The sequence below is a fragment of the Pseudophryne corroboree genome, chromosome 1 (assembly GCF_028390025.1).
Source record: "Pseudophryne corroboree isolate aPseCor3 chromosome 1, aPseCor3.hap2, whole genome shotgun sequence".
Lineage (NCBI taxonomy): Eukaryota > Metazoa > Chordata > Amphibia > Anura > Myobatrachidae > Pseudophryne > Pseudophryne corroboree.
In genome coordinates, this window is record NC_086444.1 from 460,193,476 (window position 1) to 460,212,522 (window position 19,047).

At 46.8% G+C, this 19,047-nt stretch overlaps 1 protein-coding gene across 9 annotated transcripts in view; it reads right to left on the reverse strand.

The window, feature by feature from the left end:
- Positions 1-8,369: 8,369 nt before the first annotated feature.
- SYK (spleen associated tyrosine kinase) overlaps positions 8,370-19,047 on the reverse strand; it is a 233,913-nt gene continuing 223,235 nt past the window's right edge. For all 9 annotated transcript variants that reach the window (XM_063913684.1, XM_063913683.1, XM_063913682.1 and 6 more), the window contains 3 exons: positions 18,181-18,321; positions 14,719-14,831; positions 8,370-8,732 (listed from right to left, as the gene is read on the reverse strand). In XM_063913684.1, the coding sequence (XP_063769754.1) occupies positions 8,660-8,732; positions 14,719-14,831; positions 18,181-18,321 (327 nt within the window). In that variant the 3' untranslated portion in view covers positions 8,370-8,659. The remainder of the gene's footprint in view (positions 8,733-14,718; positions 14,832-18,180; positions 18,322-19,047) is intronic.

Consider the following 19,047-nt stretch of genomic DNA (forward strand, 5'->3'; position numbering starts at 1 on the left):
CCCTTCTCTGATGTAGTGCTGTCCTGCACCGCTGTTCCCACCGCGTCCTGCCACACTGAGTACGAGTATCTGGAAGCGTACGTTGTCAGACAGCGCCGGACAGGAAAAGCCAATCAGGAAGCGCAACCTCCGTTGCTAGGTGACGCCACCGAATCCTATGCTGAGAGTGAGCGCATGTGAAACAAACCGGTCTGAAACATCATTCTTTTATTAATCCAGTGTTGAAGCGCATTTTCTATATAATTTTTGCATTGTGACACAAACACCTGGCCCATCTAGGAGTGGCACTGCAGTGTCAGACAGGATAGCAGATTTAAAAAATAGTCTCCAAACAGCACATGATGCAAAGAAAAAAAGAGGTGCAATGAGGTAGCTGTGTGACTAAGCTAAGTGACCCAAGTGGCCGACACAAACACCTGGCCCATCTAGGAGTGGCACTGCAGTGTCAGACAGGATGGCAGATTTAAAAAATAGTCCCCAAACAGCACATGATGCAAAGAAAAAAAGAGGTGCACCAAGGTTGCTGGATGGCTAAGATAAGCGACCCAAGTGGCCGACACAAATACCTGGCCCATCTAGGAGTGGCACTGCAGTGTCAGACAGGATGGCAGATTTAAAAAATAGTCCCCAAACAGCACATGATGCAAAGAAAAAAAGAGGTGCAATAAGGTAGCTATGTGACTAAGCTAAGCGACTCAAGTGGCCGACACAAACACCTGGCCCATCTAGGAGTGGCACTGCAGTTTTCTAGCGAGAGGATGAGTGCTTCCATCCTCATGTGAATCTGAACCACTAGCCATGAACATAGGCCAGGGCCTCAGCCGTTCCTTGCCACTCCGTGTCGTAAATGGCATATTGGCAAGTTTACGCTTCTCATCAGACGCTTTTAATTTTGATTTTTAGGTCATTTTACTGAACTTTTGTAGTATACTTGACGACACAGAGGTAGAGCAATGGACTACTGTACCGTACTGCTATATATATACAGGTGGTCACAGCAACATTCTATACTGTCCCCTCCTACTATATACTGCGCACAACTAAAATGCAGCACAGGTATGGATGCATAGTATCCTTGACGACACAGAGGTAGAGCAGTGGACTACTGTACCGTACTGCTATATATATACTGGTGGTCACAGCAACATTCTGCACTGTCCCCTCCTACTATATACTGCACACAACTAGAATGCAGCACAGGTATGGATGCATAGTATACTTGACGGCACAGAGGTAGAGCAGTGGACTACTGTACCGTACTGCTATATATTATATACTGGTGGTCACAGCAACAGTCTGCACTGTCCCCTCCTACTATATACTGCGCACAACTAAAATGCAGCACAGGTATGGATGCATAGTATACTTGACGACACAGAGGTAGAGCAGTGGACTACTGTACAGTACTGCTATATATATATACTGGTGGTCACAGCAACATTCTGCACTGTCCCCTCCTACTATATACTGTGCACAACTAAAATGCAGCACAGGTATGGATGCATATTATACTTGACGACACAGAGGTAGAGCAGTGGATTACTGTACCGTACTGCTATATATATATATACTGGTGGTCACAGCAACATTCTGCACTGTCCCCTCCTACTATATACTGCGCACAACTAAAATGCAGCACAGGTATGGATGCATAGTATACTTGACGACACAGAGGTAGAGCAGTGGACTTCTGTACCGTACTGCTGTATATATACTGGTGGTCACAGCAACATTCTGCACTGTCCTCCTACTATATACTACAATTCAGCACAGATATGGAGCGTTTTTCAGGCAGATACACATTGCCCCACAGTGCCAGATATACATTGCACCACAGTGCCAGATATACATTGCCCCACTTTGCCAGATACACAGTGCCTCACTGTGCCAGATACACAAATGCCCCCAGAGTGCCAGATATACATTGCCTCACAGTGCCAGATACACAAATGCCCCCAGAGTGCCAGATACACATTGCCCCATAGTGCCAGATACACATTGCCCCATAGTGCCAGATACACATTGCCCCACAGTGCCAGATACACATTGCCCCACAGTGCCAGATACACAAATGCCCCACAGTGCCAGATGCACAAATGCCCCCAGAGTGCCAGATACACATTGCCCCACAATGCCAGATACACAAATGCCCCCACTGTGTCAGATATACATTGCCCCCAGTGCCAGATACAGAAATGCCCCATCAGTGCCAGATATGCACCCAGTGCCAAATACAGAAATGCCCCCACAGTGCCAGATATGCCCCCAGTGCCAGATATGCCCCCAGTTCCAGATACATATGTCCCCCGCAGTGCCAGATATGCCCCCAGTGCCATATATACATGCCCCCCCCCAGTGCCAGATATGTCCCCAGTGCCAGGTACACATGACCTCCGCAGTGCCAGATATGCCCCCAGTGCCAGATACACATGTCCCCCCCAATGCCAGATATGCCCCCAGTGAAAGATACACATGTCCCCCCAGTGCCAGACATGCCCCCAGTGCCAGGTATACATGCCTCTCCTCTCCTCTGCCCCCCCCCCAGCCCCCATCTCCCCCTGCTCACCGCTGCTGTCCTGTCCCCAGAGTGCAAGATACACATTGCCTCACAGTGCCAGATACACAAATGCCCCCACTGTGTCAGATATACATTGCCCCCAGTGTCAGATACAGAAATGCCCCCTCAGTGCCAGATATGCACCCAGTGCCAAATACAGAAATGCCCACACAGTACCAGATATGCCCCCAGTGCCAGATATGCCCCAGTGCCAGATACATATATCCCCCGCAGTGCCAGATATGCCCCCAGTGCCAGATATACATGTCCCCCCCAGTGCCAGATATGTCCCCAGTGCCAGGTACACATGTCCTCCGCAGTGCCAGATATGCCCCCAGTGCCAGATACACATGTCCTCCCCAGTGCCAGATATGCCCCCAGTGCCAGATACACATGTCCTCCGCAGTGCCAGATATGCCCCCAGTGCCAGATATGGCCACAGTGCCAAGTATGCCCCCAGTGCCAGATACACATGTCCTCCGCATTGCCAGATATGCCCCCAGTGCCAAGTATACATGTTCCCCAGTGCCAGATATGTCCTCAGTGCCAGATATGCCCCCAGTGCCAGATATGCCCCCAGTGAAAGATACACATGTCCCCCCAGTGCCAGACATGCCCCCAGTGCCAGGTATACATGCCCCCAGTGCCAGATACACATGTCCCCCCAGTGCCAGATATGCCCCCAGTGTCAGATACACATGTCCTGCCCAGTGCCAGATATGCCCCCAGTGCCAGATACACATGTCATCCGCAGTGCCAGATATGCCCCCAGTGCCAGATATGGCCACAGTGCCAGGTATGCCCCCAGTGCCAGATACACATGTCCTCCGCAGTGCCAGATATGCCCCCAGTGCCAGGTATACATGTTTCCCAGTGCCAGATATGTCCTCAGTGCCAGATATGCCCCCAGTGCCAGATATGCCCCCAGTGAAAGATACACATGTCCCCCCAGTGCCAGACATGCCCCCAGTGCCAGGTATACATGCCTCTCCTCTCCCCCCCCCCCCCAGCCCCCATCCCCCCCTGCTCACCGCTGCTGTCATGTGTGTGTGAGGGGAGGAGTGCGCAGCGTGCACCTCTCCTGCCCCTCAGTTGGTGCGGGTGTCTTACTTCAATTCAGCGCTGATCCGTGAGCCAATCAAAGCTCGCGGTCCGGCAGCATTGGCTGCCGGTCCGCGAGCTCTGATTGGCTCACGGGCCGGGCACTGAATTGAAGAAAGACACTGAGAGGCAGGAGAGCGAATGCTGCGCTCTCCTCCCCTCATGCAGCGGCGGTGATCAGCGGAGGGAGGAGAGTGAGCGTCGAGGAGCGGCGGCCCATCGGCGTGGGTACGGCATACCCACAGCTAAATTCTTAAGGGTACGCCGTACCCACCCGTACCCGCCCGCTTGCACCGCTGTTTGGTGGTAGCATTTTACTGGTATAGATTATTATGCTTGGTTACGCTAATTTGTGTACATCGATTGTAGAATTTAATGCTATGCCTGACTGCCCTGGGTGCTGTCTCATTATGTAAGTACTAGGTTGCGCAGGTATGTTTCTGATATGATCACTGGATAATATGACACCTTATAGGTGACTATATCTGATATCTGAATTTTTTGTTACCCTTAGCATTGGTTGTCTGCTATTTATATATAGCTAAATCCAGCAATGGCTGTCTGGAAGACCCCGGTCTGTGCTGATTCTATTCTTTCCTAGTAACTAGAATGTGGACGTTTTCTGATGATGACATGTGAGTTCCACTCGTTGATATACTATATTATTGACTGAGGGACAGTTTGAAATTACACTTATCGGGTGATATTCAAGCATGTTACACTCACAGTTTGTGGTGATGGTCATTTTAATACCTTGTTAATACAATACTCGCTATGTGGCCTGGAGGCAGAGTGCTGAATACACTTGTATTTGTTCTTTTTTAGATTTATTATATTTGTATGAATCATATGTGTTCACTGATCTGATATATTGCCGGTCTTGAAAAAGGTTCATTATTGAAACGAAACAATGACTACAAGGCTATTGATGACGACAATAAAAGATTCACGTTAAGCTTATTTGGACTTACCTTTATTAGTGAGAGTGCACCCTCAACCATTTGGTACCTTCAATATACTAGTGGACCAGTTGATGGTCTATTGGGAGCACCCACCAAGTTGATTCTGATGAGATGAGAGTGCAGGACTCCCCAGGATATATATATACATACACAGATTATATATATACACACACATATAAAATTTCAAACTTTCACTATCATTTTTTTCAAGGTTTGATTGTAACTAATATGTTTCTATTCCACACTATTATGGTCTAATCTTAATAAATATTGTGTTTCGAAGGTTTAACAGAGAAGCTTGCAAATACAACTGTAAGGTACTGCTTACCAATATAGGATGTATTGAAATACCTCATAATTTTTTGGGTGGATTTTTGGTCTTGAGTAAGTTAGACCTCTTACAAAGTTACCTAACATGTGCTACTATTGCTAAGCACTGTTATGTATAATAATTACATATTGTATAATGGGGGTAATTCCAAGTTGTTTGCAGCAGGAAAATTTTTAGCAGTTGGGCAAAACCATGTGCACTGCAGGAGGGACAGATATAACATGTGCAGAGAGAGTTAGATTTGGGTGGGGTGTATTCAAACTGAAATCTAAATTGCAGTGTAAAAATAAAGCAGCCAGTATTTACCCTGAACAGAAATAACATAACCCACCCAAATCTAACTCTCTCTGCAAATGTTATATCTGCCTCCCCTGCAGTGCACACACTGGCGTGCGCAGCACATTTTATTAGGGGGTGCACCGTCGGAGGGGTGTGTCTGGGCGTATCTAGCACCATCTATTGATGGTCAACGCATATAAAATATCCACCTGTACCAATCCTAATAAAGCAGATACATTGTCAGATGTTGTGGTGTGCTCCAAACAAACACCCCTGATGGCACTCACTGCAATTACACTGTTCCTCCTCAGCCTGGTCTGGCTCTCCCTCTCTTTCCCCTGCAAGATGCAGCAGCTTACTTACAAGTCAGTCTCTCACTGACACTGACAGTCGCAGACTAGTATTGCCGCTGCTGGAAAAATAAGTGACGTGTCCATGCTGCTGCCGGCCGTCTGCCAGTATTGAATTTGTCTTCCTAAGAGGAACGCTGGCTGCATGCTGCTCCTCATCAGTGGCTGGCGTTGGCATAGCATAGAAGGAGAGAGGTGGGCGTGTGGCGGGTGTGACGGATGGGCATGCGAGCAGCATGACGTAATCATGTCACATCACACTGTTTTAATACATGGAGGTGGAGCTGGGAATTTGAAAGCCGGTGTCAGTGGCACCCTTGATTAACCCAGGCGTCCGGTCAGTAATGCAGTCCTGACAGGGTGCAGTGCAGAGGGGACAGTAATCAGCCTGCTCGGCGATCGCTGCATCAGGCATGTGAGATCGGGGTGCCGGACATTAGGGGGTGCCTGTGCGCACCAGGCACCCCCCCTGCGCACACCTATGAGTGCACATGGTTTTGCCCAACTGCTAACAAAAATCCTGCTGCGATCAACTTGGAATTACCCCCAATATGAATACTCTGGCACCAATGTATGAGGCGGGCTAGCCTGAAGTTCTTTGAAGTCTCTCCAGTGAATTCTCTGATGTCTTTTAGTGATTTCCCTTGATGGCTTTATGTTGGGTTTTCAAACTTTGTTTCCAATCACTTATACCTGTATACTAACTTGTACTTAAACTTAAATAAATCTTTTTCTTTTAATAATAAGTTATGTTGGTATTCCTACTTATCTTAAATATTTAATGACTTTAAACTCATACTCTGACCCTACTTAAAACAAACATTTTAGTAAATGGAGATAGAAGATGACACTGTTGGCCTGTGTGCCAAAGTCTCTACCAGCGTGCTTAGCCCATGCACTGAATATTTACATCTTGTCCAAAGTTTTTTCCAAAAAATTGGCACAGTTTCTTACTGGAGAACGCCATAATTGGCCTTTGTGTGGCTAGCATTAAGGGCAATAGACTCTAATTGACAGTATAATTTTTGGGTAAAGCATAGCTCTGTGAAAGTCATGTCGTCTTTTGCCAATGAGTATTTGGTTTGCTAAGTCCTTTGACCTTCAGCCTCTACCGTATGATATGAGAGATACGATGTAGAGTAATTTAAACTCAGCCCATCCATATTCACTGTTTAGGATAGCCTTCATAAATCTTCAGAAACATTTAGGGCACCATGCAAAAATGGGTGTGGTATACAACATCTACAATGTCTAGGTCCACAGTCATTAGGTTTACCCCATATGATTGACATGCATTAGGTCAATATTGACAAAAAGTCAACATGGACAAAAGGTCGACCTATGAAAGGTTGACACTGGAGAAGGTAGACATGGACAAAAGGTTGATAGGATCAAAAGGTTTACATGGCAATGGTCAACTCAATAATGGTCAACACTTTTTCTTAAAAAATTTTGAGTTAGCGTGAATAGTTTTTCCATCTGGTACCACCATTTTTAGAAATGCAGCCCCTTGCAGGCTTGCTTCACTGGCCACACTTCGGATGTGATGTCTCGCTCCACTTTACTCGACACAAGGTTACTAAAGGTTATCATTTGCAACGTGGATTGCCAAGGATAAAAAAAAGTCCAAAAATATGAAATCCCCCCCAAAACACCTCGACAATAAGTGTGTCAACGATTTGAACCTGTCGACCTCTTTTCCATATCAATCTTTTCCAGTGTCGACCTTTAATAGATCGACCTTTTGTTCAAGTCAACCTTTTGTGACTGTAGACCTAATGCATGTCAACCATATGGGGTCAACATATTGACTGTCGAACTAGACATTGTCTAACATTAGTCCAGATCTCTGCAAAAATGCATGCAACCCTCTCACTGCCACAGACTGAAACTGAGTGTAACAATGTAAAAGTCACATAAGTCACAGACAGGCCAGTTTTACTATTAAAATTAATTTTACCTAACAGTTTGTAGGTGTGCTGACCAGATTTTATGCATTTCTTGAGCATGTGGGATCTGAAAAGCATAATTTATATACATCTCTAATACAGGGGCAGGAGTTCATACCAGGTGCCCAGAGGCGAAAAAGCACAGTATCACAGCTGGGGGGATAAATGAGGTAGCAATTTGCCAGTAATCCTGCCAGAATAATCTCCAGCCACTTCCTTCCAGTTCCCTTCAGCATCATCCTCTCTTGTTTCTCCAGCTCTAGCCCTGCAGTGTCTCTCCAGCTCCCAGAGTAGTAGCAGCTCCCAGACCCCACAGAATCAGTAGCTTAACATCCAGAGACATTGGAGGTACTTGCCACCCAGCTTCGGCTGTCAAAGGGGCACCAAGAAGGAAAGACCTAGGGGGCTGCTGAACTAGAACAGATCTCTCTCCATTCATGTCAAAGTGATTTGCCGCAGTTACTGCTGTCCAGGTTCACAAACCCCCTTCGCAGCCCCCTTCAGATGAAGAGTCTTGGAATGTGACTGTATAATAACAGATCAAAGTGTTTACTGATTTTGAGCTACAGCTCTGCTGTTGTGTCTTATATGATGAAAGAAAGCAGAGCAGAAGCTGTTTTAAGGAAATGCACTAGTTATTATGATAAATCTTTTAGGGGGGGATGGGGGGTATCAAAGCTATGTTTTGGGCACCACAATCTATTTTGCCTTCGGGCACCTGGTATGACTTAGTACTGCTGCACCGCTGCAGTGATCAGCAAGCAGCCGTTATAGATAGCTCTCTCTGTGTGCCCTACCCTAGTACACACACTGCTCTAATAAGACTCTGAGTAATAGAAATAAACCAGGATAACTAATTTATTAAGGATAAATTTGTTTTGACCTGCAATATTATCATAAAAAATAGAACATTAAACACTCCGCACTACAAATAGTAACAACATTTTAAACTAGTCCAGAGTAACTCAGCGTCATGCCACACTTTGGTGAAAAAGAATTCACTGCAAGGACTTTCTTTTTTCTTTGTACAATAAACAGTAAATACAAACATTGCTTTAAAAAAAACAACAACAACTTTTAATTTGTGTATGGGAAGCTTCGTCCATTTACTGAGATTTTCTCATAAACAATTACTGGGCAATGTCATAGTAATAGTTTCGTAGTTTAAGCTCAACACTGGAAAAAGCTGGACGATCTTCATATCTGTAAAATGTAATGGAAGACATCATATGACAAAATAAACACATTTTGTTACATTTACTCTTTAATAAATATTAATATAAGGTGGAAACGTTTTGGTAAACAGAAATTATGAATAATTGCTCTGTATATAAGTGCATGGCCTCCTTTTTATCAGTACAGTTTACACTTAGGCCACCATCTGCACTTTAAAGGGTACTATTAGAAAAATAATGAGTGACACATTTACATCATACTTACCTACTCTCCCGGAATGGCCGGTAGGCTCCCGAAAATCGTGTGGCGCTCCCGGCCCCCCGGGAAGAGTGAGCAAGTCTACCGGCCGAGCGCCCACCACCCGCATCCCCTAGCAAACCAAAGGTGCAGTTCAAAGTGGGCGGTCTTTGGGTCAGATGATGCCATTCACGCGTTCCTGGCCCCGCCCCCTGCCTTGCAATGCCCTAAACGTCATCCTGCCTCATCGCCACGCTCCTGCTGCTCCGACCTGGCTGCCTCCTCCCGGAGGGGGCAGCCAGATTGTCGGTAAGTATGATTTACATTAAGGAATCAGAAGAGATGTGCAGCACTTTTATAAGCACAAATGCACCCATTTATATATGCCAAACACTTTCACACATCCATCATCCTTCCTGATGACTGTAAAGGTGCTTTGTGCAATATTCTGCATGCTTATGATTTCTGTCAGAATGCCCAACTTTACACTTTTAACAGAATTGGCCTGTAAATAAATATGCATGTTTACAGCAATACTGCCAACAATGATAAAATGCTTTATTTAGCACTTTAATGAATTCAACTTAATGTAATGGTGCTGGGATTATGCTGTTGTCAAGTACATAGGACCTTATTCAGAGATGGACGCAGATCGTTGCACACGCAGCCAGATCTGCGTCCATCTCCTCACATGCTGGGGGCCTCCCACCAGTGCCAGATTAAGGTCTTCATGGGCCTGGAGATGAAATTTCTGCAGAGCCTATTAAATACCTCCCAACTATCCCAATTTTTGTGGGACAGTCCCGTATTTTTGGAACTGCCCCACTGTCTCACCTGCGGGCAGCAGTGTCCCACGGTGGTGGTGGTGGTGAGGGCAGTTGGGAGGCTCCTGCCACTTGCTGCTCTGTTAGCAGAGCTGTGGTGAATAAACATGGTGTGCATCCTATACATGGGAGACAGGGGGTACTGGGGGCATGCCCCCACAGTAACAGAAAATGGGTGCGTGGCTCATGATTGCAGCACTGCCGCGAGGCCGCGCACCATTTCCCATAGGCCACGCCGCTTCCGGCATGTAGAAGGACAGACATGCATGGTGATAGGGAGGGAATATAATGATACAGGATAGCGAGCAGGGAATATAGAGATGCTGGGTGGTAATGAGGGAATAAAGAGATGTAGGAAGGGGATAGAGAGACGCAGGGTGGTAGAGAGGGCATAGAGAGACACAGGGTGGTAGGGAGGACATAGAGAGACGCAGGGTGGTCGGGAGGGCATATAGAGATGCAGGGTGGTAGGGAGGGCATAGAGATGCGGGCGTCAGGGACGACATAGAGAGACAAGGGGTGGCAGGGGACGGTAGGGTGGGCATAGAAATGCGGGGTGATAGGGAGGGCATAAAGAGACATGGTGCAGTAGGGAGGGCATAGAGACACGGGGTGAGAGGGAGGGCATAGAGATACGCGAGATGATAGGGAGGGCATAGAGACGCGGGATGATAGGGAGGGCATAGAGACGTGGGATGATAGGGAGAGCATAAAGATGCAGGGTGATAGGGAGGGCATAGAGAGACGCGTGCGGTAGGGAGGGCACAGAGATGCTGGGTGATAGGGAGGGCATAGAGAGATGCGGGGCGATAGGGAGGGCATAGAGAGACGTGGTGCGGTAAGGAGGGCATATGGACACGGGGTGATAGGGAGGGCATAGAGAGACACGGGATAATAGGGAGGGCATAGAGAGACACGTGCGGTAGGGAGGGCATAGAGATGCGGGGTGATAGGGAGGGCATAGAGAGACGCGGGGTGATAGGGAGGGCATAGAGAGACGCAGTGCGGTAAGGAGGGCATAGAGGCACGGGGTGATAGGGAGGGCATAGAGAGATGCGAAATGATAGGGAGGGCATAGATAGACACATGCGGTAGGGAGGGCATAGAGAGACGTGGGGTGATAGGGAGGGCATAGAGACGCGGGGTGTGGTAGGGAGGGTATATGGACACGGTGTGGTAGGGAGGGCATAGAGACAAGAGATGATAGGGAGGGCATAGAGAGACGTGGTGTTGTTGGGAGGGTATATGGACACGGGGTGATAGGGAGGGCATAGAGAGACGTGGTGTTGTTGGGAGGGTATATGGACACGGGGTGATAGGGAGGGCATAGAGAGACGTGGGATGATAGGGAGGGCATAGAGAGACGCGGTGTGGTAGGGAGGGCATAGAGACGCGGGGTGATAGGGAGGGCATAGAGAGATGCAGTGCGGTAGGGAGGGCATCGCGAAACGTGGGGTGATAGGAAATGCATAGAGACGCAGGGTGATAGGGAGGGCATAGAGAGATGCGGGGTGAGAGGGAGGGCATAGAGATGCAGGGTGAGAGGGAGGGCATAGAGAGACGCGGTGTGGTAGGGAGCGCATAGAGAGATGGGAATATAGAGATTTAGAGATTCAGTATTTTTCTTGGGCTGTGTGCCTGACAAAAGTCCACAGTGACGAGTTGAGGGAGGAGTGAAGGAAAAGTAATGGAGGGGGTGGACTCTGGGAGCGGAGACATAGTGAACAGAAAAGAGGATAGATAGGGCAGTGCACTCTATGAGGGTCCTGGTGGATGTGACCAGCGCGAAGTGGTGACACCCTGATCACACACACATCACTGGGCTGGGAGGTGTATGTCCGGTGCAAGCCCCTAGCTTGCATCGGACACCGCACAGTGGAGCACACTCACCTGTAAAATGTGTGCAGCATCCAGGCATTACCCCCCGCAGCAACACACACTCTGCTCGTCCATTCCCCATCTCTGCGATAACAGGCGGCAGGTGCTGTGGTGTGAAGTCCGGGGATCTGGGCGTGTCATTAGCAGGGAGGCACCATTTGACATCAAGCACTCTGAGGAGGCGTCGGGGTCCCAGTCAATATGTGGTGTAGGGAGCACCGCTATCATAAACGTATATGCCAGTATGCCGGCAACCACAGCAGCTTTAGACTGGCGCCACGGCCGGAGAGGGGAGTTATTAATGCTGGAGGAGAAGGGCGGACTGATAGCAGGGCCTAGGACGCAGCACAGACTTGCTGCAGCAGAAACTGTGGACCTATTTTGGGGTGTGGGCCTGGAGCTGCAGCTCCATCAGCCCCATTATTAATCCAGCCCTGCCTCCCACTGGGCCAAAACTAGGATTTTCGGCACCCAGGACAATGCAGTAATTTGACACCCCCTCTCCCCTCATCCCCCCAAAAAAGGCAAATAATAATAATAATGATAATAATAAAAACAGAAATTAAAGGTTAAAAATGAAAAAAGTTGTAAACATTTAAACTACGCCACGCAGTAGTTTAATTACACTGCACAGTAGTATCCTTCATTAACATAACGTCACCCCATGGGGGAAGAGAGTGAGAGAAAGGAGAGAGAGAGAGATAGGAGAGAGGAGACTGGGGCGAGGGAAAGAGATGGAGGAGAGGGATAGAGAGAGGGGTGAGGGAGAGAACTAGATAGAGGAGAGAGAGGATAGAGAGATGGGAGAGAGAGAGGAGAGAGAGAAGGGAAAGATGGGAGAGAAGAGAGAGGGAGAAGGGAAAGGTGGGAGGGAGAGAGAGAGAGAGATAGGAGAGAGGAGACTGGGGCGAGGGAAAGAGATGGAGGAAAGGGATAGAGAGAGGGGTGAGGGAGAGAGCTAGATAGAGGAGAGGGAGAGAGAGGATAGAGAGATGGGTGAGAAAAGGGAGAGAGAGGAGAGAAAGATGGGAGAGAGTTGTGAGGGAGAGATGGGAGAGAGAGAGAGAGGAGAGAGAGAAGGGAAAGATGGGAGAGTAAAGAGAGAGAGAAGGGAAAGATGAGAGAGAGAGAGAGAGAGAGAGAGAGAGAAGTGGCATGCACTCCTACATAATCCTTCAATAAGTTGTGTGGTGCAAGGCAGGTATAGGGGTGGCAGGACTGCCATGCCATGCAATGCACAGGTCCTGCAGGAGGCTGTACCTGGACTGTGGGCATCGCTAGCGGTCCTCACCTGTTGGCCGCACTGTGGACAGGACTTGGAGGGCACTTACACTTGCTTGGCACTGGTGGCAGTGGCCAGGGACATGCTCACCCCCAGGTTCCCTCTGCTCTCTCCACCTGTCAGCTCACATCAAGGCCAGGCTGATGCGCATCCTGGTGCACATGCTCATCTCCAGCTAGGCCAATCATGTACTGCCAGCTGCTGTTGCTGCTTTCGGCTGGTTCCGGTGTGCACAATCCTGCGCATCTGTGTGGACACAGCCCGAGACCACCGGCAGTTGTGGGACTTCTGGGATTCGGTGTTCTCGCGAGAATGTGTAGCTCCCGAGTCTCCCTCAGAGCTGCCTGTCCGCTGAAAGAGCAGCTGGCCGAATTTAGGAGCAGGGCAGAGTTTTCAGCGCCTCCTCCTTTCGGCACCCGAGGCATGTGACACCTTAGCACCCTCCCCCTAGTTACGGCCATGCCACCCAGCACAGGACAAGCCCACCCAGTATGTGTGATGGGCCGCCTCCCAATGCATCCGTGATTACATTACGCTCGGATGACTCAATCTCTGAATCAGCCCCTTTGCTCTGTACTTGTGTACACGTGCACCCAACACCTTCAAATTAGTACAGCTACTATCACATTTGGAATTCCCCCTGTACTAATTAGTGCTGGTTCTTGCAATATTGAAAAAAAAAAATACTGAATATTTGACTAACTAATAAAAATAAGGGGAAAAGGGCTGTCAAACATATTCTACTTTTTTAATTTACTTTACATAGTAACATAGTATCTAAGGTTGAAAAAAGACAATTGTCCATCGAGTTCAACCTATTTGTGGTCTCCTATGCACGATTATTTTGTAGAAAATTTTGACTGAAGTTGATGACTGCCGTTACGTTTTACCCCTCTTTTATAATAACCATAGTGCGTGACTATGCCCCGTAACCCTGGATATCCTTATCCATTAGGAATTTATCTAACCCATTCTTAAAGGTGTTGACTGAGTCTGCCATTACAACTCCCTCAGGCAGGGAATTCCAAACACGTATCGTCCTTACCGTAAAAAAGCCTTTACGCCGTATTGTGCGGAATCTCCTCTCCTCTAACCTGAGCGAGTGTCCACGAGTTCTCTGTGTTGATCTAACCAAAAACAGGTCCTGCGCAAGATCTGTATAATGTCCCCTTATATATTTGTAAATGTAGATCATGTCCCCTCTTAATCTCCTCTTTTCCAGTGTAAACATGCCTAGTCTTGCAAGCCTTTCCTCGTATTCCAGCGTCTCCATACCCTTAATTAGTTTGGTTGCCCGCCTTTGAACCTTTTCTAGCTCCAGGATATCCTTTTTGTAGTAAGGTGCCCAGAACTGTACACAGTATTCAAGGTGTGGCCTCACAAGTGATTTATATAATGGGAGTATAATACTCTCGTCCCTAGCATCAATTCCCCGTTTTATGCATGCTAATATCTTATTAGCCTTCTTTGCTGCAGTCCTACTTGGGGTACTACTGCTTAGTTTGCTATCTATGAGGACACCTAAGTCCTTTTCCAGTACAGAATCCCTAATTTTACCCCATTTAGTAGGTAGGTGTTATTTTTGTTCTTGCTACCACAGTGCATTACCTTACACTTGTCTGTATTGAAGTGCATTCTCCATTTCGCTGCCCAAGCTTCTAATTTAACTAAGTCGTTCTGAAGCGACTCAGCATCCCCCTCTGCATTTATAACTTTACACAATTTGGTATCATCATATATTGAAGAATATAAAATTGATACCACTCTGAAATGCATTGAGCTTGCTACTCACTTGTATGTCCAGCACAATTTTATGAGATCATAGACTTCTGGTGGGCACCTGGATGGGCATTCCAATCTGTTTCCACTTTCAATCATCTTTGCCACCTCTACACCTTTCATTCCCTAAGAAAAAACATGTCGTAATAAAAAAACATATTATAGGGTGGCATGGTTGCAGGAACCGTCTGATTGAAGCTTATGTTCTTCCCATGTGCCCATAGGTTCCCTCCGAAAACTTCCTCCCACAGCCCAGAACATACTGATAGATATATGTTAGTTTAATGAATGAGTCAATAAACTACAGCATATTATGTTGGTTCTTCATAAATAATGGTCAATTAAAAAGTTGATTACACTCATTAAATTCTTTGGTAACAGTGGGGGTCATTTCGACCTGATCGCACGCTGCAGTTTTTTGCAGCGGTGAGATCGGGTCTGAACTGCGCATGTGCCACAACCGCAATGCGCAGGCTCGTCGCTGCCCGGCAACAAGAGATGCCGGGCAGTGTGGGACCTTACGAAGAAAGCGATCGCAGTGGCGATTGCAAGGTGATTGACAGCAAGAAGGCGTTTCTGGGTGGCAACTGACCGTTTTCTGGTAGTGCCGTGGAAAATGCAAGCGTGTCCAAGCGTTTGCAGGGTGGGTGTCTAACGTCAATTCCGGGACCTGACAGGCTGAACTGTTCGCAGTGGCTGAGTAAGTTCAGAGCTACTCAGAAACTGCACAAAAACTTTTTGCACAGCTCCCCTGCACATGCGATCACACATTTGCTAAGCTAAAATACACTCCCCCATAGGCAGCGACTATCTGATCGCACGGCTGCAAAAAACTGCTACCGTGCGATCACCTCGGAATGACCCCCTGTGTCTCTGCATACAGTGCAGCACAATGAGGCATAATTTAACCATGAATATACAAATACAGTTTTTTAACTAATTAGTATCTAATTTTGTTTCCCAACTCCTATTCTCATGAAATCCTAACAGTGCATGCTTTACAGGTCTCTTAACAGGATCTCAAGACCTGTAAATCTTTTAATATGCATCAGTCAGTAATGAGCTGCAGTTTATCAGGGTTATTGTGTTACTGCACCGGGTGCCGGCTCCTGGCAGCTCCTGGTGCAGACATGGTAGTGCTGCACCTCCTGTTCCCCAGGTCACATGACCACTCCCATATCATCTGACTGCCGCCGGAGGTGGGAGAAGAGGGGTGATGCGGGTCACAGTGCTGCTCCGGCTTCCCTGCCGGGAGTCACGGGTGCCGGCTCCCGGGCAACCTCACTGCAGTCCTAGCCTGTTGCTGCTGCGGTGGGCATGGGACACTGATGGGTTGCCGTGGCTTATCTGGATTTTGTTTCACCTGCCTCAGGCAGGCAAAACAAAATCCCAGATAAGCGCTGGCTTTTTGGGTCCTCGTCAGCAAAAACACACAGGTTTCACTGAACCTGTGTGTTTTCGCACAAAAACCTTTTTTTTTTTTTTTTTACAGGAAAGCTACAGTAATTGGATATCCCGTAAAAAAAAATATTTGGTGAAGCATCAGGAAAAATCACTCCCCATGCTTCGTCGCAGGTAATAGGATACCGCCCTATGTGGTGTAATGCGGTACATTTATTTCATTTTAGCATCTACCAGATTGTTTCACTAGGGTAAAATAAAGGAGCTCCATCTGATATATTGACTCTGTTTATTTCTGTTTTTGTCTTTACACAAGTTTTTCCCTGCTCAGTCTTCAGGAACCCCTGACAGTGCATGTTTTACTCCTTAGTATTGTGGTGTCTGTGTAAGTGCTCATTGACACAAACAGACATGGAGACCAGGAGCTGAGATCAACATGCTGCTATCAACTTTACTTGACTCCAAACAAACATTAGGCCTACTTCAGATCTGTTCGCTTGCTAGCTATTTTTTGCAGTGCTGCGATCAGATAGTCGCCACCTATAGGGGAGTGTATTTTAGCTGTGCAAGTATGCGATCGCATGTGCAGTCGCCCTCTACAAAAACAGTTTGTGCAGTTTCTGAGTACAGTAGGTCTGACCTTACTCAGACGCTGCGATCACTTCAGCCTGTTCGAGGACAGAATTGACGTCAGACACCCGCCCTGCAAACGCTTGGACACGCCTGCGTTTTTCCAGACACTCCCTGAAAACGGTCAGTTGCCACCCATAAACGCCTTCTTCCTGTCAATTTCCTTGCGATCGGCTGTGCGAATGGATTCTTCGTTAAATCCACCGCACAGCGACGATCCGATTTGTACCCGTACGATGCGCCTGCGCATTGCAGTGCATATGCATGCGCAGTAGTGCACTGATCGCTGCGCAGCGAAAAACGCTAGCAAGTGAACAGATCTGAATTAGGCCCATAAAGCAACACACTTTTGCAGCAAGCTGCACAATGGGGGTCATTCTGACCCGTTCGCATGCATCGGTTTGTCGCTGCGGTGCGAACGGGTCTGGAATGCGCATGTGCGGAGGCTGCACTGCGCACGTGCGTTGTTGCCCGGCGACGGGGGTCACCGGGTTACGTCGCGGCAAACAAAGAAATCGGTCGCAGAGCCGACTGCAAGAAGACTGACAGAAAGAAGGCGTTCCTGGGCGTCACCAGACAGTTTGGAGCCATTTTCGAGGAGTGGTGAAAAAAACGCAGGTGTGTCCAGCAGAACGGAGGGCGGATGTCTGACGTCAAAACCGGCCCCAGCATCGCTGTGATCGACGCACAGGGTAAGTATGTCCAGGGCTAGTCTTGTTCTGCTTGAAAATTTTTTAGCTTAGCAGGGCTGCACAAGTGAACGCAGCCCTGCTAAGCTAAAATACACTCCCCCATAGGCATGTACTAGTTGATCGCAGCAGCAACAAAAAGTTGCTGGCTGCGATCAACTCGGAATGACCACCAATATCACTGAACAACAAAACAGTGGTGGAAACATGGTACTGCAAGTGTAAACAGAATGCCCAGCAAGGTGAATCTGACATAGCCAGATTCCAATATCTAACAAGTATCACTAGTGAAATTAGCCAGGGCTGTCTTAACAGCATTGTAGGCCCTGTGCAAAACAATGCACTGGGCCATACCCACCCATGGACCAGCAAAGCATTCCTACTAGGACACACTTTCGAAAAATACCCAATTATGTTATCACTCCCTACAAAGAAGTTTTTAAGCTTAAAAGCCAATATCATTGCATGTTTCAAACAGGTAAGCATTATTAGGAAAGGTAACCTGATTACTGGACGTTGATAATATCAGGGAAGCAGAATTCTTTTCATTATAGCACAATTTGTTGAACTTCACCCAAAACTACATTTTTAGTTTTTAGTAAAATTCTTATTTATCACCTTATCTACATTATGTTAATGGCTTCATGATAGTGTTTATTTATAAATGAAATAAATGAAAAAAAAGTTGAAGCAACCAATATTGTTTTTTTTAAGTGTTTTAAGTACAAAAAAAATCCATAAATGGGTTAACTTACTTTATATGGCTTTTGACCATATGAATATGCCTCCCACATAAGAACACCAAAGCTCCACACATCACTTTTGCTTGAGAATTTGAAGTAGTTAATACATTCTGGGGCATACCACTTGATTGGCCAATGTCCACAACTTTTTGCCTTTAGAACAAAACGTAAAAACAATAATACAATTTTACAGTTATGATTGAATTTTGTATTATGATAATGAAATGTAAGTAGCATTTTTAATCTTAAGTAGTTCACTCTTCATTTTACAACAGTTTCTATGCTGTACAATTTTTTTTTTTTTAAAGACTTCTAAGTATTCTTATTATGAAATCGTAAGTAAAATAAAAGGCTAAAACTAAACTATGTTTCTGGGTGGAAATTCAAATAAGTAGGGAAAAATGAAAGACAGAATTGTACTTTATTGCGCTCATGTGATAACCCAATGGAGAAGTTTCCCTGTGCCTGTAAGGATCCAGTGCCATGATCTGTTTTTCTGCTCAGTATAGTCATTTTAACCTAAAAGCAGGATCATCGTTTTAATTCACTTGTATGGAAGTGAGTGGGTTAAATTTTCAGAAACCGAAACTGCCCAAATTTACAGTTTCCTAGTGAATCTGAGCCATGGCTCAAGTTTCCCTGCCGGACTTGGATAAAACTAGGCAAAATGTCATGTTCCAGGCATCATATCTTGTGTGTTTTGGGTTTGATATACAGTAAGTCCCTCTCGCAGTGATTCAGGCACCATATCACACAGGATGCTGGTCGCAGAGCACACTAGACTGCCAGAGCAGCGTTATATAATTAAATCCTGACCTTTAATGGTGCACTCAGCCCAGAGCTCCTAAATAATACAGACAGGGCAGCATTTCTTTAAAC